Source organism: Chenopodium quinoa, unplaced genomic scaffold (genome assembly GCF_001683475.1).
Source record: "Chenopodium quinoa cultivar QQ74 unplaced genomic scaffold, ASM168347v1, whole genome shotgun sequence".
Taxonomy (NCBI): domain Eukaryota; kingdom Viridiplantae; phylum Streptophyta; class Magnoliopsida; order Caryophyllales; family Amaranthaceae; genus Chenopodium; species Chenopodium quinoa.
The window spans coordinates 1106190-1127753 of NW_018742556.1; the positions used below are offsets into that span (position 1 = coordinate 1106190).

At 34.5% G+C, this 21564-nt stretch overlaps 4 protein-coding genes across 8 annotated transcripts; all 4 read left to right on the forward strand.

The window, feature by feature from the left end:
* Window positions 1-1027: 1027 nt before the first annotated feature.
* On the forward strand, window positions 1028-2646 carry LOC110720412 (3-ketoacyl-CoA synthase 5-like). The gene has a single exon (XM_021899442.1). The coding sequence runs from the start codon at window positions 1140-1142 to the stop codon at window positions 2502-2504; it is 1365 nt and encodes a 454-aa protein (XP_021755134.1). The 5' UTR covers window positions 1028-1139; the 3' UTR covers window positions 2505-2646.
* A 186-nt stretch (window positions 2647-2832) lies between these two features.
* LOC110720409 (F-box/FBD/LRR-repeat protein At5g56420-like) lies at window positions 2833-6849 on the forward strand. Its single transcript, XM_021899437.1, has 4 exons — window positions 2833-3198; window positions 3731-5116; window positions 5213-5407; window positions 5613-6849. The coding sequence occupies exons 2-4, from the start codon at window positions 3851-3853 to the stop codon at window positions 5886-5888; spliced, it is 1737 nt and encodes a 578-aa protein (XP_021755129.1). The 5' UTR covers window positions 2833-3198; window positions 3731-3850; the 3' UTR covers window positions 5889-6849.
* A 57-nt stretch (window positions 6850-6906) lies between these two features.
* On the forward strand, window positions 6907-13022 carry LOC110720410 (F-box protein At5g03100-like). 4 transcript variants are annotated; one of them, XM_021899441.1, is made up of 6 exons: window positions 6907-7045; window positions 7144-8478; window positions 8562-8756; window positions 8915-9159; window positions 9251-10055; window positions 10572-10658. In XM_021899441.1, the coding sequence occupies exons 2-5, from the start codon at window positions 7234-7236 to the stop codon at window positions 9255-9257; spliced, it is 1692 nt and encodes a 563-aa protein (XP_021755133.1). In that variant the 5' UTR covers window positions 6907-7045; window positions 7144-7233; the 3' UTR covers window positions 9258-10055; window positions 10572-10658. The 4 variants fall into 4 exon arrangements, with proteins under 4 accessions (XP_021755133.1, XP_021755130.1, XP_021755131.1 ...); XM_021899438.1 differs by having other exon boundaries at window positions 8915-10055; XM_021899439.1 differs by having other exon boundaries at window positions 7197-8478; window positions 8915-10055.
* A 1058-nt stretch (window positions 13023-14080) lies between these two features.
* On the forward strand, window positions 14081-17567 carry LOC110720413 (putative F-box/LRR-repeat protein At5g02700). Of its 2 annotated transcripts, XM_021899444.1 has the most exons (5): window positions 14081-14355; window positions 14814-16120; window positions 16218-16417; window positions 16616-16860; window positions 16971-17567. In XM_021899444.1, the coding sequence occupies exons 2-3, from the start codon at window positions 14879-14881 to the stop codon at window positions 16413-16415; spliced, it is 1440 nt and encodes a 479-aa protein (XP_021755136.1). In that variant the 5' UTR covers window positions 14081-14355; window positions 14814-14878; the 3' UTR covers window positions 16416-16417; window positions 16616-16860; window positions 16971-17567. The 2 variants fall into 2 exon arrangements, with proteins under 2 accessions (XP_021755136.1, XP_021755135.1); XM_021899443.1 differs by having other exon boundaries at window positions 16218-16860.
* The last annotated feature ends 3997 nt before the right edge of the window (window positions 17568-21564 follow it).

Consider the following 21564-nt stretch of genomic DNA (forward strand, 5'->3'; position numbering starts at 1 on the left):
ATATGCATCCTACAAATTTGTTATTTTTATCGTTGATAATAACTTTATTTGGATATCATTTTCGACAACATAGTTTATCTCCAGCTAAAAGAAATCAAAGATATGCAAATGTTGATTTTGCTACATTTCCTTACAAATTGGATAATTAATACGAAGTAGTTATTACGTCGACAATACATTATATCAATCGAAGTTGATTGTTGAGGTTGGACCCTTTCGTATAAATCTTGCAAGATTTTCATTCAATTTGATGGCAGAATTATGGGACCCAACATCAATGTTTCTCCACATTACTCTGTTTCAACATACTGTAGTTGCAATTTTTTTTTTCTCGATTTCTAATACATAACTTTCATATATTTAGGTGAAAAACTACAACGGGTAAAAAAAAATAAAATAAAAATAAAATAAAAAAGTTGAAAAACTACACATAGTTAATTTTTTGAAAGTACATATATCAACAATTTTTTTTTTTTACTTTTTTGGTGCCCTAATTTCACCTTTTACACTATTTACATACTCCACATTAGTTAGCTATATGACGTGTAATAAATTTTATATATAATCATGTGGATCCTAGTTGAAATCATCTCAATGTTAAGCTTTTAAATATAAACTTTTAATAATTTATACTTCTTGATAATCAAATATGAAGTATATTATTGAAAATTAAACTTGTACCTTATCATATATACTCAGGGCCTAATTTGATTTACTGAACTCAGTTGAACTAAACCGAAATGAAATAAAATGAATTATTTATGAGAAAAGAAAATTACGAATTGAACTGAACTGAAATTAAGCTGAAACGTTAAAATAGGACAGTCAAAAAAATACTGTACTGATGGAGTAGTGTACTCTCTATTAAAGTTTACCCTTTAAAAGAGAAATAGCTAGCGTAACTATTTTCAAACCGTTAAAGTATATTTCATTCCTTTTTTTACATCTCCACCTACCTTCTATTTATGGCCTAACTAGACTCTAGTATTTCCTCTCACTCTCCTTCCAACTTCTATATATAGGCAATATCTAGGTTTAGCATTCCCTCATATATTACACTCATACCACTTATATATTGCCTAATCTAGGCTAAGCTTTAGCATTTCCTTTTAACATAATAACAAAAGAAAAGAGGGAGAATGGAGTTTAGCTTTGTTAAGATTGAGCAATACCTTAATTCCTTCAAATCATCCAATGCTTTTTTACCAACAACTTTGTTCATTCTCTTAGTACTCATTTTTTACCTTAAGTCTAAGAAAAGAACTATCTACCTCTTAGACTATGCATGCTATAAACCTCCACCAACACTACGAGTCCCATTTTCAACATTTATTGAGCATGCTATGATAGTCTTTAAAGACAATCCAAAAGTTGCGCGTTTTCAAATGCGTATTCTTGAGAGGGCGGGACTAGGAGATGAGACGGGGCTTCCCCCCGCGCTACAATTCATACCTCCGGAACCCTCATTTTCTCGGACACATGATGAAGCTCATCTAGTCATCTTTTCTTCTATCGACGAGCTTCTTAAAAAGACCGGGGTTAGACCCAACAATATTGGCATACTTATCACTAATTGTAGCATTTTTTGCCCTACTCCGTCTTTGTCATCTATGATAATGAATAAATATAAGCTAAGAAGTTGTACAAAAACTTTTAGCCTTTCGGGTATGGGTTGTAGTGCTAGTGCAATTTCATTAGACTTGGCTAAAAGACTCCTACAAGTTATGCCAAATTCTTATGCACTTGTTGTTAGCACGGAAATCTTAACCCCTAATTGTTACATGGGTCTGGAACGGTCCATGACCGTTCCAGGATGCCTGTTTAGACTGGGTTGTAGCTCCCTTTTGTTAACTAACAAAAGGGAAGAAAGATATCGCGCCAAGTACCAACTCCTTCACACGATTCGAACCCATATAGGGGCTAATGATGCATCCTACACGAGTGTGATGCAACAAGAAGACGAGGAGGGTAGATTGGGAATTGCACTATCCAAGGACTTGTTGGTGGTAGCCGGGGAAGCACTCACGTTAAATATCACTACACTTGGGCCATTAGTATTGCCCTTATCAGAAAAGCTTAAATTTGCATATAATTATGTAGCCCGAAAAATATCTAGTCATAAAAAAATTAAGGCCTACATACCAAATTTTAACAAGGCATTTGATCATTTTTGTATCCATGCGGGTGGTCGGGCCGTGATTGAAGAGATCCAAAAGGCGCTTCGTTTGTCGGCCCAAGATGTGGAAGCTTCTAGAATGAATCTATATAGGTTTGGAAACACATCATCTTCTTCTATTTGGTATGAGTTGAGTTACATAGAGGCTAAAGGAAAAATGAAGAAGGGAGAAAGGGTTTGGCAAATAGCATTTGGAAGTGGATTTAAGTGTAATAGTATAGTTTTGAAGTGTAATAGAAATATTGATCCAAAAATTGATGGGTTTGGGCCTTGGAAGGATTGCATTCAAATGTATCCTATGGATGTTCCGGAAATTCGGAAGTTATAAATTGTAGGAAGAAAAGTTTGGTAAAATGTTTGCCAACTTTAGGAATTGCATTGCTCATTTACTTACCAAAAAATGTAAAATGGGCCATTTTTAAGTATTGTTTGTTGACTTGCTATTATAAATTTAGTACTCCTATGTTTCTTGGTTTCATAATGTTTGATTGATGCTACTTTATTTTTATGTGGCTTAATCCTTTAAAGGTTCATGTTTTGAATGGTGCATAAAAAATTGAAAGATTGCTTTTGGGGTTTATTTGTTGACTAATTATACTTATATTTTGAGACGATAACACAATTGGCATGACACGACACACGGAGCTACGGAGAGAAAACACAAAGTCGATACGATACAAAACCAACCAGAACACGGCCCGCTAGATTTGTGTTCAAATTTTGCAATTTCCCTATATTTAACACAATTTTTGATAGATTTTACGAACAACACGAAATTAATACACAACCATACACAAACATGACACGACACCACTTTTTGCTAGCTCTAAAACTAATCTAACAACGCAAATTAGAGCATATACCCGCTTTTCCTCTTGTTACCAAACACTTGTGAAAGAGCGGATTGCAGCACACAAACCTCTATTGGGGCCCAAACCGCAAACTATGGCTTAAAGCGCTTATTCAAACACCCTTCATCTAAATTACCCGGCAACGGAGACGAAACCTCTGTATTTTTCCAGGTATTTTTTGTTTCATCCAATTTATAGCTTCTTTCGATTTTAATTTTACATGGTTATATAATTAAGGTTGTGTAGATGAATTTTATTTGTGATTGAAATAATTTAAATTTCATATATTAACAATTTACTCCTAACAGATTATTATGCTTGGAATCTATTCAAGTTGCAATTTTGCGAATTATTGTAATGTTGTTCCCAAATCCCAAGTGCCATTTTTCTCAAATAAATTAAAAAGGGGGTTTCAGATTCTTTTCTAAAAATTTGTTAGAAATCTTAGATGATCAAAATATCTGATCTTTGGAATATGAAGTCTAAGTCAGTTTTTGGATTTTTTTTTTTCTTTTTTTTTTTGTTTAAAATAATAATCTAAATTTGACCCACCAATTGTTTTGATTGGTAATTTAGATTATCTTCTTGAAAAAATTATATGTTAATCTTCATATGTTGGAGTGTTGAGTTAGAAAAGGCTAACAATTTGTGGTCTAGAAAAGATTGATACTGAATAGAATCGTTGTTGGGTATGTTATTACAGAATCATAGATCTGGAATATTGGGATTTGAATGCTTTTCTCCTACAACCTTGGGTTTGTGTTCTTGTGCTTTTGAGCATGGTTAAGAATATAAGATATATCTGAATAACTTAATTTGAGAGATGAGAGGTTTATTTGGATGTTTGAATAGAGATATGAGTGATGGAACAAGTTCAATTGATCGAATCTCGGAACTACCTGACTTCATTCTTCACCATATATTGTCATATCTTTCAACAAAAGAGGCTGCTCAAACGGGTGTTATATCCAAGAGGTGGCGATATGTTTGGGAAACATTCCCTATCCTTGATTGTAATGAATGGTTTTTCGGAAGAGAATTGGATATACTTAATCCGAAGGAGCTTGGGATTCCTAAAGATGAGCGTCGTAAGATTTTCAATCAAAGATTGAAGTTCATGAGCTATGTTGATGAGAAGCTTCGTCGATTTCGTGATGAGAATCTTTGTGTGAAGAAGTTTTTTCTTCATATAACCCTTGTGAGTAATGATTTAACCCCTCGTGTTGATACGTGGATGTACCTGGTAGCTGATTTGTGTATTCAGGAATTAGATCTGTATATTACTATGGGAAGAGAAAGACTCTATGACCTGTCTAAGAAGTTACTTACAATGGAATCGTTAACCATTCTAACGTTAAGAGGCTGCCTTCTATTAAGCAGCCGTCTAGACAGGAATGCTGTTAAGCTATGCTCTTTGGTTGAGCTGCTTCTTAGGGATGTCTCTATAGATGAGGGTACAATCCAAGATCTCATTTTCTCCATTCATTCAATGAAAGTATTTACTTTATTGAACTGCTTAGGTTTTGAGAATCTTGAAATATGTGATCATGATAAGCTGGAGAAGATGGTGTATCATCCTCACAAAGACTTCAAGGCCAAAAAGCTTAGCATTAAGGTGCAAACATTAAAAGAAGTTGATTTTTGTAGCGTTGATGAAGAAAAGAGGGCATGTGAAATCATTGTCAGTTCTGTTTGCCAAAATCTGAAACGTTTGTCTTTATGCGGGATTCCCATAGATGCAAAGTGGCTACAGAGCATGATTCCATCCTTTCCTTTGCTTGAGCATCTGTTTTTGGGTGGTTGCATATTGCAAGAAGTTATGAAACTCTCAAGTCAAGCTCTCACGGAAATGCATGTTTGCAATTGTAAGAAACTGGTGGAAGCAGAGTTTGATACACCTAATGTACATTCATTTGTGTATCGTGGGAAGACCATGCCTCGCTTATATTTAAGTAGTTTTGCTGCTTATCGGACAGCAGAGCTTTCTGTTCGTCTTGAAAATATGGACAGTTTATGGCTCATGAGGTTGAACAACTTTCTCAAAGATAACAAATTTCAGGACCTGACTTTTTGTATGACTGCTAAATCAGTATGTCTGCGTTTCAACTTTGTAGTGCTTATATAATTCCATTTTGAAGATTTATTCCTATGCTTATTTTGGACAATATTTTTCTTGGTTTTTCAGGATAAGGCTATCTCTTTCAATGTTGAGGACTATGTGGGAATCCAGTTTTCTCCCTTGGAACTCAACATTATGAAGTTGGTTACGCATACATTGACATCAGTAAACTATGCAGCTCTTTTAGATGCCTTATTTTGGAACTTGCGTCCCAGGATATTGTCTTTAGAGCTTAATTATTATTCTCCTGAATTTTTGAAAGTATGCCTTCATTTCTCCCTCCTATGAGTCCTATATATCACTTTATATATTGGTTTGCAATTGATTAATAACAAGTTATCGGTTATGCATCTTAAATGCTCCTTGCTCGGTTGTTCATGGTTTAACTGTTTAAGAAACGTATGAGAAGATCTTCTACTAATACCAGGGATGAGTTAAAATGTTGAACTGTAAAATATTGTTGCAGGGAATACTGAAAGGTTTGTTGGCTAAAGAAGAACCAAGTTGTTACTGCTCTCAGAATCTTGAATGTTGGCGTCACTCATTGAAGGACATAAAGCTAATAACTGTGAAAGGTTTGAAGAGTAATATTGTGTTTAATGCGATAACCTTGAACAAGCTGATTAATTTCTTGGATGATTGGGTGATTGAAGCCCAGAAAACTGTTAAATCTTGTGAATATCTCAAAGTAGAAACTTTATCTTTTCAATTGTCTTGGCAATATACTAATATTGTACAGTAACAACACCTTATGTGAGGTGTGGTATATTAGAAGCGGGAATATATGTGATGCGGTGATGTCCTTACGCTGCTAGTGTTTGGAAGGCTTCCTATATTGCAGACTTCCAATATTTGGTGATGTAGTGGGATGGGTAGAGTGGATTTTTTTTTGAAAAAAAAATATCAAAAAAATCCTGAAGTAAAAAAAAGAGCAGAATAAACCTGTGAATGAGATGAATAAACCTGCTGGGAATATGGTAGCAAAGAGGTCTGATGCAGTTTGGCATCCTTCTGTGGCTGGTAAGCAGGAGGTGAATACTGATGTATGGTACTTGCTTTGGAGATCGAGGTGGTAGTTGGCATGGGAATTATAATAAGATACCATAGTGGGGGTCTGTACAACGAACTATCTGTAAGCAGTTGAAGCAATCTTTGTATGCTAACATTGTCGAAGAAAAGGCAATCGTGCTTGACCTTCTGATGGCTCTGCACAGCAATTCCTGTGCTATAAAATTTCTCCAAGCGACTGTTTGCAGGTTGTTAGTATGGGATTTAGGTGTAATAGTAAGGGAAGCTTAAAATTTGCTAAATGTTTTGATTTAGGTGAGTATTTTCATATTTCAGAGAAGCTACTGAGGTTGTTCATGCCACGGCACAGCCTTAACCCCCTTGATTGCCCTATAAGAGTGTGGGTTTGGGGATGTCCGTTGGTTGTGGAAGATGTATTAGCTTTGAACTATTGTCTATCTATAAATAAAAGCTAATATAATGATGGTTTTATCTAAGAAAAAACACCTTTTGACAAACTTACAAGTACTATAGTATGACTGCTCTGTTAACTCATGCATGATTAACCAAATACCTACTTTGATTTGTTAACTCATGCATGATTCACCGAATACCTACTCGTACTTCTTATGATTGATCATATTGTATTTTAATGCAACATTTTCAATAAATAAAAATATACTATTTTTTCTATATATCTCTTGTCACATGATCCTCACCTCTGCCATACTAACGTATTTATAGTAAATTTACCTAAATTATTCACCTAATATTACTCTTACATAAATTGAACAAAAAATTGGGTGTTTCTATCAATCTTTCCTGTGCTCTTTTGGACTCTTTCTCTCCTCTCAGGTTATCACCATTCCATCAAATTCAACAAATTGAAAGGTAATTTTTTTTTTTTCAATTTCAGTTAAATTTGTGTGTTAATTACATAAAATGATACAAGTATTAGTAATAAAGAGTATATTTGCATTTTATTACAGATTCTGGATTAATGGGGGTTTGAATGCTTCTTTTGTTGTGCAACATTTTTCAGTCTGAATAAATTCTGAATAACTTAAAAATTGAGAGAGATGGATGATGAGGGACAAACCTGTATTGATCGAATATCCAAACTACCTGACTTCATTCTTCACCATATATTGTCTTATCTTTACACAAAAGAAGCTGTTCAGTTGAGTGTGATATCCAAGAGATGGCAATATGTTTTGGAAACATTCCCCATCCTTGATTGTTCTGAAGGGTATTTCGGAAAAGATTTGCGTGTAATTAATCCAAAGCTGAAAAGTATTCCTAAAGATGGGCGTCGTAAGATTTTTAATCAAAGAGTCGAGTTCATGAGCTACATTGATAAGAAACTGTGTCGATTTCGTGAAAAGAATCTTCGTGTGAACAAGTTCTCTCTTACTATAACTCTTGTGAGCAACAAGTTGTCTCCTCGTGTTGATACATGGATGGAATTGCTTGCTGGTACTCGTATTCAGGAGTTAAATGTGTGTATTCGTGCAGGACATGGAAGACGACGTGATATGTCTAAGATTTTATTTACAATGGAGTCATTAACCATTTTAAATTTTCAAGGTCGTGTTCTATTAAGTAGCCGTCTTGATAGGAATGCTGTTAAGCTATACTCTTTAGTTGAGCTGCGTCTTATTGGTGTCTCTATAGACGAGGATACAATTCAAGACCTCATTTTATGTTGTCGTTCAATGAAAGTATTCTTTTTGATGAACTGTGTGGGTTTTGAGAATCTTGAAATATGTGATCATGATAAACTGGAGAAGATGGTGTACAACAATTTACATAGAGACGTCAAAGACAAAAAGTTTAGCATAGAGGTGCCAACATTAAAAGAACTCGAAATCACTTTTCGTAATGGTGGTGAAGAAACAATGGTATGTGAAATCATTATCGGTTCTGTTTGCCAAAATCTGAAATGTTTGTCTTTGCGGGGTATCCCTGTTGATGCAAAGTGGCTACAAAACACGATTACATCCTTTCCTCTGCTTGAGAATCTGCATTTGGGTGGATGCATATTGCAAGAAGTTATTAAACTCTCAAGTCAAGCTCTGAAGGAGATATGTATTAACAACTGTATGAATCTGATGGAAGCAGAATTTGATACACCTAATGTACATTCATTTAAATATTGTGGGCAGACCATGCCTCGCTTATACTCAAACAGTGTTGCTGATTATCGGACAGCACTTCTCTCTTCCCGTCTTGAAGATATGGACAGTTTATGGTTCATGAAATTGTACAACTTTCTCAGTGATTTCAGATTTCAAGACTTGACTATTTGGATGATCCCTTATTCAGTATGTCTGTCTTTCAACTTTGTAATTGCTATTTTGATTATTCCTTTGGTTATTTTGTGATTATATTTTTCCTGGTTTGTCAGGGCAGGGAAATTTCCTTCAATGCTGAGGACTATATCGGAATACAGTTTCCTCCCTTTGAACTCGACAATATGAAGCTGTTTATGAATGTATTTACATCAATAAACTATGCAGCTCTTTTAGATGGCTTATTCTGGAACTTGCGTCCTAGGATTCTGTCATTACAACTTCTTTTTCTTTCTCCTGACGTTTTGAAGGTGTGCCGTCTTTTTTTGTCATCACTTACTTTCTATTGGTATGCATTGCAGTGACAAGTTTTAAGTCCCTCAGTTGTTCAATTGATCAATTGTGTAGGTTTGCGGAATGCATGAATGCTTTGAGAAAAGATTCTACTAAAATTTTAATATTGTTGCAGGGGCTACTGAAATGTTTGGTGGCTGAAGAACCAAATTGTTACTGCTCTCAGAATCTTATATGTTGGCGTCACTCGTTGAAGGGTATAAAGCTGATTAATGTGAAAGGTCTGGAGAGTAATACTGTTTTGAATGCGATTACCCTGAAAAACTTGACTAATTACTTGGATGATTGGGTGATTGAAGCCAAGAAGGGACCTCAGGAGAAGAATTTCCCTATGACTTCTTTATCTTTTGAATTGTCATGGTATACAAAAGTTGCACTGTTTCACCTTTGTTCATCTTATTTCATTATTTGAGTTTTGATCGTTGAGTATCTTCATACCTTTCTTTGCTAGGTGCTAAGCTCTTCCGCTTATGCTATGTTGTCGCTGTTCCCGTTACCAAAGCTTATGACAACCATACCATCTAGCAGCCTAGCAGATCATCTAGTTGCTGCACAACGCCACAACCTTCCAACTTTGCTTGTAACAATCACAGTACACTTTGTGTACTTAAACAACTTTCTAAACCTACAACTTCTCTATATAAATACTTCGCATTTTGTCAGTTAATCAATGGTTTCCCGACTACTTTTATGTAAACTAATCTACGTATATTAAGTGCTTCTCTTATTTTCATTGTATAATATGTCTTTGCTACTTACTCTCTCCGTTTGTTTCTATTAGTATATTTGGAGTTTTTCACAATTATTAAAGAGAAATGAATTGGATAGTAGTACTTGTAATTGATTTTACTTCAAAGAAGAAAAAAAACATGCATTTATTGGTAGAGGATGCATGTGAATCAACACAATAATTGGTACATATTGTACTTATATACGAAGTACTTTATTAGCTACACAAACTAAATTACGGGACCATACGTACATCGGTACATGTATTAGTTCATTAGTTGTATACTTTCTCCATTTAACTATAATTACAACTGTTAAAAATTTCAGGTTAATGAGAATGGGGGATAGTTCAAGTAGTTAGAGCTCTCTCCCAATTTCAAGAGATCTTGAGATCAATACCCAGAAAAACCTAACTCCAGTAATTTAGTCACTCTGACTTCCATTTTTACACCTTAATTATTCTCTTCTCTTCAATCTCTCTCTTCGTACTGGTAACAAGAAAGGAGCTTGCATTTATTTTCATTCAGGTAAGCGTTCGCCCTATTCATTCTCAATTTTAAGAATTTGAAGTTAATTTTGATTTTTTTTTTTTCCTGAGTTTTTTTTTGGTATTGACCCTTTTGTTAATTGTGTGTAAACATTCTAATGAACTCATTGCTAGTTGCTAATTTTATTGGTTGTTTTCATGCCCAATTTCATGTTACATTGATGACTTGAATTTGTAAAAATATTCCATAAATTTTGGATTCCATATTTCTGAGAATAGCTTCGTTAAATAACAATCTAGCTCCTTTTTTTTTTTTTTTTTTTTTTTTTTTTTTTTTTTTTTTTTTTTAAGAAATTCAGCAAAGTATACTCTTTGGTGATCATATATTGTTATTTTGGAGAATGTCCCTTTTAATAGCTGATAATTTCAGAACTTGAAAAACAGAAGAAATAAATTGAAACCCTGAGCAATTTCAACAAATTGAAATGTAATTATGTTTACATTTTTGTGTTAATTACATAAATGATATTAAGGAGTATATTTGCATTTATTACAGATCCTGGATCATTGGGGGCTGAATGCTTTCTCTTGTTGTGCAACATTTAGAGTTTGGAGTATATAATTTAAATTGAGAGATATGGATGATGAGGGAAAAACCTGTATTGATCGAATATCCGAATTACCTGACTTCATTCTTCACCATGTGTTGTCTTATCTTTCAACAAAACAAGCTGCTCAATTGAGTGTTGTATCCAAGAGATGGCCATATGTTTGGGAAACATTCCCCATTCTTGATTTTCATGAACGGTACTTTGGAAAAGATTTGTGTGTAATTAATCCGAAGCAGAATTGGATTCCTAAAGATGGGCGTCGTAAGATATTTGATCAAAGAGTCAAGTTCATGAACTATATTGATAAGAAATTGCATCGATTTCGTGAGAAGAATCTTCGTGTGAACAAGTTTTTTCTTAGTATGACTCTTGTGAGTAACAAGTTGGCTCCTCGTGTTGATACATGGATGGAATTGCTTGCTGATATGCGCATTCAGGAGTTAAATGTGATTATTCATGCAGGACATGAAAGACGACATGATTTGTCTAAGATTTTATTTACAATGGAGTCATTAACCCTTTTAATTTTACAAAGTTGTGTTCTGTTAAATAGCCGCCTTGATAGGAATGCTGTTAAGCTATCCTCTTTAGTTGAGATGCATCTTATTCGTGTCTCTATAGATGAGGATACAATTCAAGATCTCATTTTCTGTTGTCATTCAATGAAAGTATTCTTTTTGATGAACTGTGTGGGTTTTGAGAATCTTGAAATATGTGATCATGATAAGCTCGAGAAGATGGTCTTTTATTCTCAAAGTGGATTCAAAGATATAAGCATAAAGGTGCCAACATTAAAAGAACTCATTATTCATACTGGGGGCGAGGAAACGATGGTACATGAAATCATTGTCAGTTCTGCTTGCCAAAATCTGAAACATTTGTCTTTGTCGGGAATTCCTATAGATCCAAAATGGCTACAGAGTGTGCTTACATCCTTTCCGCTGCTTGAGCATCTAGTCTTGCAAAATTGCGTATTGCAAGAATTTATGAAACTCGCAAGTCAAGTTCTGAAGGAGATGCATTTGTTAAATTGTACGAAATTGATGGAAGCAGACTTTGATACACCTAATTTACATACATTTGAATATTGTGGGAAGACCATGCCCCGCTTATATTCAAATAGTGTTTCTGATCATCGGACAGCAGAGCTAGAGGTCCGTCTTGAAGATATGAACCGTTTATGGTTCATGAGGTTGAAAGACTTTCTCAAAGATAACAAATTTCAAGACCTGACTTTCTCTCTGACTTCTATATCAGTATGTTTGCCTTCCAACTTTGTAATTGCTTTATTATTCCTTATAAATTTTTTTTCAGACAATACTTATATTTGGTTTTTCAGGGTGAGGCGATCTCCTTCAATGCTGAGGACTATATGGGAATCCAATTTGCTCCTATTGAACTCAATAATATGAAGTTGGTTCACTTGGTTTCGTATTCGTTGAAATCAATAAACTTTGCGGCTCTTTTAGATGGCTTATTTTGGAACCTGCGTCCCAGGATTTTGTCTATACAGCTTGAATCTTATTCTTCTAAAAAATTTATCAAGGTGTGCCTTCATTTCTCATATCATCACTTCTATAGGTTTGCCAATGATTAAAAACAAGTTGTCAAATTTCGCATCTTATTAGTTCCTTGCTGGATTGTGTATGTAAAATATTGTTGCAGGGACTACTAAAAAGTTTGGTGGCTGATGATGAACGAAAATGTTGCTGCTCTGAGAATCTTGAATGTTGGCGTCACTCATTGAAGGATATAAAGCTGATTAATAATGTGAAAGGTTTGAAGAGTAATACTGTATTTAACGCGATGACCCTGAACAACTTTACTAATTTTGTGGATGATTGGAAGATTGAAGCCAAGAGAATAGCTAGATCTACTATATTTGTCAAAGATGAAACTTTATCTTTTCAATTGACATGGTAATAAGACTGTTTGTAAGCAGTTGATGCAATCTTTGGATGCTAACGTTGTGGAAGAAAAGGCAATTGTGCTTGGAGTTCTGATGGCTCTGAAATGCAATTCTCACTACGGAGTATAATTGTTTATATTTAAAATCCACTATTTGCAGGTTGTTTAGTACTTCGTATGAAACTAAATTTAGGTGTAATAGTGAGGGAAGATATTTGCTAAATGTTAAGAGTGAGGTGAATATGTTCATATTTCAGAGAAGATAACTGAGGTTGGTCATGCTGCAGCACACCTTGATTGCTCTACTAGAGCGTGAGTTGGGAATGTCCGTTGGTTGCGAAGGATGTATTTGCTTCGGGTTGTTGTCTATCTATGTATGTAAATAAAAGTTATTACTCAGTGTAGTCTGTAGTCTGTGTATTATACAATGATGAAAAAAGCATCCTGTGTTATTACTTTCAGATATGTTATGTCATCACTGCTTCCATTCCCATTACAGCCTGTGATATTGTACCAAGTTCTGAGTTTGGCTAGCAATCCTAGCATCAGTACTACTCAAGTTAACGCAATACTTAAGCCACTATGCCATATTAGAAGTTAGATGAGTACTTAGAAACTTTGCCATTGATAATGGTTAAGATCTCTTTCTTTGGACATCTAAAATTCATATAAAAAGGAATTGGACTACTTAAGATTAAGGGTAATCATTTCTTGATGAAATCCTATACGGGTAAGTGTTATAAAGAGATCATTTTCTGTAAAAAAAATTAATAATTTATTTTGTTTAAGGTTAGGATGAACAGTGGAATTATTGAAAAAAAACTACGCCCTGATTTTAATTTTAAAATAATGGTTAAATCTCTCTCTCTCTCTTTATTATTGCATCACTTTTCTTTTTGGGGTTTTTTTTTATATGCATTACTTCTATACTTGGTAACTTTATATTATATTTTATTATTTTTCACTCTTACTTTAAACCCTACTTAACTTATTTTATCATTTATCTCTGTTCCATGGTCCCCACTTAAATAATAAAAAATATTTATTCTCTCTCACATACTTTCTCTTTCAAAAAAAAAAAAAAAAATTCTCTTTCATAGTCCTCATCTTATTTTTACTATAATACTTTATTCATCTATTCACAATATTATATTACTATCCTAAAACTTTGTGTAATCCAAAGTGATGCAAATAAAAAAAACGGAGGGAGTACAAATTTAAAGTCACTTTTATTACATTTTAAGCTCTACTCGTATTACTCTATCATGTCAATATTATACTCCGTAGCGATCAGAGAGAGTACAATCTTATCCAACACTAGTCTTAGGTCTGTTTACATTTACTTAATTTCAGTTCAATTCAGATCAGCTCCTAATTTCTTTCTCTCAAAAAATATTCATTTCATCTCAGTTCATCTCTAATCAGTTTAGTTCAGTAAATGTGAACAGACCCTTACTGCATCCGTCCTCGGACTAACTTGAGAAAAATAATTTGGCATGCAAATCTAGGGAAAAAAATTACTACGGTTGGATGACAATTAACAAATTATTAGTAATTTTATTCGCAATTTTTTTAAATGAGTGCAATTGTCAAATTTTTCTTATTTAATTTTTACTCATTTAATTAAAAAGTAAAGTAAAACAAAGCTTCTCTCGAAAGCTAAAGCTAAAAGCCTAATACCCATAAATTGTCAAAGAAGCTAAAGCAAAGCTCTCCAAGAAGCTAAAATAAAAAATTAAACTTGTAAAAAAATTTCACTCCTCTTCCATTTCTACACTCAACTCTTCGTAACAGTGACTAATTGCAGTTATTTTGCTTCTGGTAAGTTTTTCAAGCTTTCTTTTACTTTCGTTGCTCATTTTTTTTTTTTTAATTTTCTTGTTGTCAATCATTTTTCATTATGCATGTTCGATTATTGTAATAATGTATATGAACAATATTGTAAATTAATTGTTAATTGATTGATTTCATGCCCAATTTTTTTTTTTTAAACCCTAACCCTCTTTTACTCTCTTGGTTGATTATTCGATGAGATGAAAGTAATAATTCACCTCGTTTTTTTTTTTACCAATTTCAGTTCAAGCTAAACTAATTCGTGTTTTCTTAGTTGATTACATAAATGGTACTCGTATTGATATTAAGGAGTAGATTTGCGTGTGTTTCTATAATTTGAATTTGCTAATTTATCTGGAATTTGCTTGTCTCCAATTTTTTTGGGTTGGATTACAGAACTATTGTTCTAAATTATTGGGATTTGATTGCTTCTCTTTTTATGCAAGGTTTGTATTATTGGGGTCTGAATAACTTAACTTGAAAATTGGGAGATTTATTTGGCTGCTTGAATATGGATGATGAGGGAAAAACCTGTATTGATCGAATATCCGAACTACCTGATTTCATTCTTCACCATATGTTGTCTTATCTTTCTACAAAACAAGCTGCTCAAATGGGTGTTGTATCCAAGAGATGGAAATATGTTTGGGAAACATTCCCTATCCTTGATTGTTCTCAAGAGCATTTCGGAGAACATTTATGTTTAACTAACCCGAAGGAGGGAGAGCTTCCTAAAGATGAGAGACGCAAGGTTTTTATTCAAAGAATCAAGTTCATGAGCTATGCTGATAAGAAACTGCTTCGATTTCATGAGGAGAAACTTGGTGTGAACAAGTTTATTCTTCATATAACCCTTGTGAGTAAAGTTTTGGCCCCTCGTGTTGATACGTGGATGGAGATGGTTGCTAAAAGGAGTATTCAGGAGTTAACTGTGTGTATTTCTACGGGAAAAGGAAGACTTCATGACCTGTCTAAGATTTTGTTTACAATGGAGTCATTAACCGTTTTACATCTAGATGGTTCTATCCTATTAAGTAGCCCTCCTGATAGTAAAGCTGTTAAGTTATGCTCTTTAGTTGAGCTGCATCTTTATTATGTCTCTATAGATGAGGATACAATTCAAGATCTCATTTCCTCTATTCAATCAATGAAAGTGCTTTCCTTGTGGGAATGTTTAAATTTTGAAAATCTTGACATATGTGGTCATGATAAACTGGAGAAGGTGGCGTACCGTCCTTGTATAGATTTCAAAGCCAAAAGGTTTAGCATAAAGGTGCCAACATTAAAAGAACTCGAACTCACTTTTCGTAATGATGGTGAAGAAACAATGGTATGTGAAATCATTGTCAGTTCTGTTTGCCAAAATCTGAAACGTTTGTCGTTGCGCGACATTCCCGTAGATGCAAAGTGGCTACAGAGCATGATTAAATCCTTTCCTCTGCTTGAGCATCTTTGTTTGGCTGGATGCATGTTGCAAGAAGTTATTAAACTCTCTAGTCAATCTCTCAAGGAGATATGTTTTCAGGATTGTATGAAACTGGTGGAAGCAGAGTTTGATACACCTAATTTACAATCTTTTAAATATAGTGGGAAGAACATACCTCGTTTTTATTTAAGCAGTGTTGCTGAATATCGGGCAGCAGAGTTCTCTGCCCATTTCAAAGATATGGACAGTTTATGGTTCACGAGATTGTGCAACTTTCTCAGATATTTCAAATTTCAAGACCTGACTGTTGTGATGTTTTCTATACCAGTATGTTTGTCTTTTAACTTTGTAATTGCTATTTTGTTTCCATTTTAAAAATTATTCTTTTGGTTATTTTGTGATAATATTTTTCTTGGTTTGTCAGGGTAAGGAAATCTCCTTCAATGCAAAGGACTATACCGGGATACAGTTTCCTCACTTTGAACTCAACAATATGAAGTTGGTTATGCATATGTTGTGGATGACATCAATAAACTATGCATCTCTTTTAGATAGCTTATTCTGGAACTTGCTCCTAGGACTCTGTTATTCAAGTTTATTTTTATTTCTCCTAAAATTTTGAAGGTATGCCATTTTTTTGTTTTAATTTTTTTTTTATTATTTTTTTATCGCTTACTTTCTATTGGTTTGCATTGCAGTGACAAATTTTACTACGTAAGTTATCAGTTTATGCAATTGCTCAATTGTGTATGGTTTGCTAAAATAAAATTCTAGTAATATAGAGTATGAGTTGAAATTTTAAATTGTTAAATATTGTTGCAGGGGCTACTGAAATGTTTGGTGGCAGAAGAACCAAATTGTCACTGCTCTCAGAATCTTGAATGTTGGCGTCACTCGTTGAAGGATATAAAGCTGATTAAAGTCAAAGGTTGGGAGAGTAATACTGTATTTAATGCGATGACCCTGAACAACTTGACTGATTATTTGGATGCTTGGGTGATTGAAGCCAAGGAGAGATCTCTGTTGAAGAAATTCCCTGTGAATTCTTTATCTTTAGAATTGTCATGGTATGCTAAAATTGCACAGTAAATCACCTTGGGTGACAGTTACTAATTTATAGTTCATCTTATTTCATTGTATTTTGATTATTGAGTGTCTTCAAACCTTTCTTTGCTAGGTGCTAAGTTCTTCCAGTTACGCTATGTTGTCACTGTTCCCGTTCCCAAAGCTTATGACAACCATTGTTATTGCCTTCATAACACACAGTTTGGCTAGCACCAGCATCATTCAAGCTATCACCGTCTAGCAGGTCTTCTACTTGCTGCACAACCTTCCAACTTTGCTTGTGACAATCACTAAAGATATCTGTAATCTTGAGTAGATGTCTGTCCATCACAATTCAAGGGAGAAGAATCTGGTTGCACATGAATTGGCCTGTTATGCAATGGCAATGTCTGTGGTGCACAAGTATCATTTTGAGCCTCCAGATTGTGCCAAGCGAGCTCTGAAGGGTGATAGTCGCAACATTTATGCTTGATCTGATGTTCTGCTGTTCCAATTGCTGCTGCTGTGTTACATCTTCATCTTTTGTTGTACTCGGTATAAAACTGGTAGTCTGGTTGATAAGTTCATGTTGGGGGTTGTATTTGTAGGCTTTTTGGGTTATTGCCTGCTGCCTGCTGGTGCTTATAGGCTTTTGTTTTCCCCCTGTAATTATGGGCTGCTAAACTCTCTTATGGCCTAGGCCTTTTATAAATTTTTCCTGTTTTAATTTTTTTTTTTTTTTGGACACCATCGTGAGCAACCACACTACTACTACTTCTTGGTCTGTATGTAATCAACTAATAATAGTCTACCCTTTAAAAAAAAAAAAAAAAAAAAAAAAAAAAAAAAAAAAAAAAAAAAAAAAAACAAGGTGCGTGAATTTCATTAAAGTAGGTCGATTTCCGTCAAAGTAATCAGGCTTTGGGGAAACAGACCAAGGGAAACAATTTCGTTACGATCTCTAGTATCCCATCTCGCAACATTATGGGCTACAGAAGTGCTTTTATTATTTTCATTGTATAATACTCGTATGTTTTTGCTGCTAACTCCTTCCGTTCCTTTTAATAAGCTACAGAAGTATATTGGAGTTTTTACTTATGTTAAGGTGAAAATAAATTAGATAATGATTTATTTTACTATAAAAATGAACAAAAATGCATGTAATTCGTGGAGCATGTGAATTAAGACAAAAATAAAAACAATAATAATAAAAAAAAAAAGTACAAAAAGAACGGAAAAATTAACCAACCAAATCAATAAAAATATAAAATGGATATCTGTAATTGCATACTAGTGGTATTGTCAATTTAGGTAAATGGATCGGGTTTGGGTCGGGTAGGAGTGGGTCGGGTCAACTAAGGTTGGGTCAATTCAGATTAATTCCGTAACCTATGCGGGTTGGGTTTGGGTTGGGTCATGCTTGAGTCGGGTCATACTTCTTATCGGGTTTGGTTCGGGTTTAGGTCGGGCTACATTCGGGTCGGGTGAACAATAGGTCCGGTTTCATCCGAGTTTTCACGGGTTAAAATAGGTTTGGGTAATTCTCGGGTTCGGTTCAAGTCAATAATTTGCTTGAGCTGTGGTAGGCTTGAGTTAATGAAATCGGTGCAAGTTGTAAACCGGTAAATTAGTCGTTTAAAGGCAAATTAGATGGTTCCACACTTCCACCCATCCAATTGGACTCCCAAAGAGTATTAGGGACCATGATAAACATTTTGGCAATTTTTATTTTCCAAGCGAAAAAAGTTAAAAAAATTCCAAAATTGAAGACTAATATCCACGCTTTTTGAGAATTTTTGGAGGTTTCGGGGCCCGTTGTCGAAAAGGCTTAAGATTTTAGGGGATACATCTCGGGTTCATATAATGACGTTTGGAACCATATATGATCATTATATGTTGCCATAAATGTTCGTGGTAGGCTTGAATTAAAAAAAATCAGTGCAAGTATTAAATCGGTAAATTGGTCGTTTAAAAGCAAATTGGATGGTTCCACCTACCCAATTAAACTACAGGATGGTATTATTGACCATGGTAAACATTTCGGCAATTTTTATTTACGAGCGAAAAAAAAGTCAAAAAATTCAAAAATTGATGGCGAATATCCATGCTTTTTTGAGAAATTTGGAGTCTTCAGAGCCCGGTGTCTAAAAGTATTGAAATTATAGGGAATACATCTCGGGGTCATATAATGTCGTTTGGAAGCATATATAATCGTTATTTGTTGTCATAAATGTTCGTGGTAGACTGGTAGGCTTGAATTGATGTAATCAGTGCAAGTTGTAAAACGGTAAATTGGTCGTTTAAAGGCAAATTGGATGGTTCCACCTAACCAATTGGACTCCCAGAGGGTATTAGGGACCATGGTAAACATTTTCGGCAATTTTTATTTCCGGACAAAAAAAAAGTCAAAAAATTCCAAAATTGAAGGCTAATATCCACACTTTTTGAGAATTTTTGGAGGTTTCGGGGCCTGGTGTCGAAAAGTCTTGAAATTCTAGGGGATATATCTCGGGGTCATATAATGCCGTTTGGAACCATAAATGATAATTATATATTGTCATAAATGTTCGTGGTAGGCTTGAGTCAATGAAATCGGTGCAAGTTGTAAACTGATAAATTGGCCGTTTAAAGGAAAATTCGGATGGACACTCGGAGGGTATTAGGGACCATGGTAAACATTTCGAATTTTTTTATTTCCGGGCGAAAAAAAAGTCAAAAAGTTCCAAAATTGAAGGCTAATATCTACGTTTTTTTGAGAAATTTTTGAGGTTATGGGGCCAGGTGTCGAAAAGGCTTCCGATTTTAGGAGATACATCTCATGGTCATATAATGCCGTTTGGAACAATATATGATCATTACATGTTGTCATAAATGTTCGTGATAGGCTTGAATTAATGAAATTAGTGCAAGTTGTAAATCGGTAAATTGACAGTTTAAAGGAAAATTGAATGGTTTCACCCACCCAATTGGATTTTCAGAGGGTATTAGGGACTATGGTAAACATTTCAGCAATTTTTATTTTTGGACGAAAAAAAATTAAAAAATTCCAAAATTGAAGGCTAATATCCACGCTTTTTGAGAAATTTTGGAGATTTCGAAACCCGGAGTCGAAAAGACTTGAGATTTTAGGGGATACATCTCGGAGTCATATATTATCGTTTGGAACCATATATGATCATTATATGTCGTCATAAACGCTTGTGGTAGGCTTGAATTAATGAAATCTGTGCAAGTTGTAAATAGCTAAGGTGGTCGTTTAAAGGCAAATTGGATGGTTCCACCCAACCAATTGGACTCCTAGATGGTATTAGGGATTATTGTAAACATTTCGGCAATTTTTATTTCCGGACAAAAAAAAGTCCAAAAAATCCAAAATTGAAGGCTAATATCCACACTTTTTGAGAATTTTTGGAGGTTTCGGGGCTCGGTGTCGAAAAGTCTTGAAATTCTAGGAGATATATCCCGGGGTCATATAATTCCGTTTAGAACCATAAAAGATCATTATATATTGTCATAAATGTTCGTGGTAGGCTTGAGTCAATGAAATCAGTGCAAGTTGTAAACCGATAAATTGACCGTTTAAAGGCAAATTGGATGGTTTCACCCACCCAATTGGACTCTCGGAGGGTATTAGGGATTATGGTAAACATTTTGGCAATTTTTATTTTCGGGCGAAAAAAGTCAAAAAATTCAAAAATTGAAGGCTAATATCTACGTTTTTTGAGAAATTTTGGAGGATTCGAGGCCAGGTGTCGAAAAGGCTTCAGATTTTAGGAGATGCATCTCATGGTCATATAATGCCGTTTGGAACCATATATGATCATTATATGTTGTCATAAATGTTCGTGGTAGGCTTGAATTAATGAAATTAGTGCAAGTTGTAAATCGGTAAATCGACAGTTTAAAGGCAAATTGGATGGTGTCGCCCACCCAATTGGACTTTCAGAGTTTCAGAGGGTATTAGGGACCATGGTAAACATTTCAGCAATTTTTATTTCTGGACGAAAAAAAGTCAAAAAATTCCAAAATTGAAGGTTAATATCCACGCTTTTTGAGAGATTTTTGAGGTTTCGGGACCCAGTGTCGAAAAGACTTGAGATTTTAGGGGATACATCTCAGAGTCATATAATTCCGTTTGGAACCATATATGATCATTATATGTTGTCATAAATGTTTGTGGTAGGCTTGAATTAATGATATCGGTGCAAGTTGTAAATCGGTAAGTTGGTCGTTTAAAGGCAAATTGGATGGTTCCACCCAATCAATTGGAATCCTAGAGGGTATTAGGGACCATGGTAAAAATTTCGGCAATTTTTATTTCCGGACAAAAAAAGTCAATAAATTCCAAAATTGAAGGCTAATATCCACACTTTTTGAGAATTTTTGGAGGTTTCGGGGCCCGGTATCGAAAAGTTTTGAAATTCTAGGGGATATATATATCGGGGTCATGTAATATCGTTTGGAACCATAAATGATCATTATATGTTGTCATAAATGTTTGTGGTAGGATCGAGTTAATGAAATCGGTGCTAGTTGTAAACCGGTAAATTGGCCGTTTAATGGCAAATTGGATGGTTCCAACCACCCAATTGGATTCTCAGAGGGTATTGGGGACCATGGTAAACATTTCGACAATTTTTATTTCTATGCGAAAAAAATTCAAAAAATTCTAAAATTGAAAGCTAATATCCACGTTTTTTGAGAAATTTTGGAGGATTCGGGGCCAG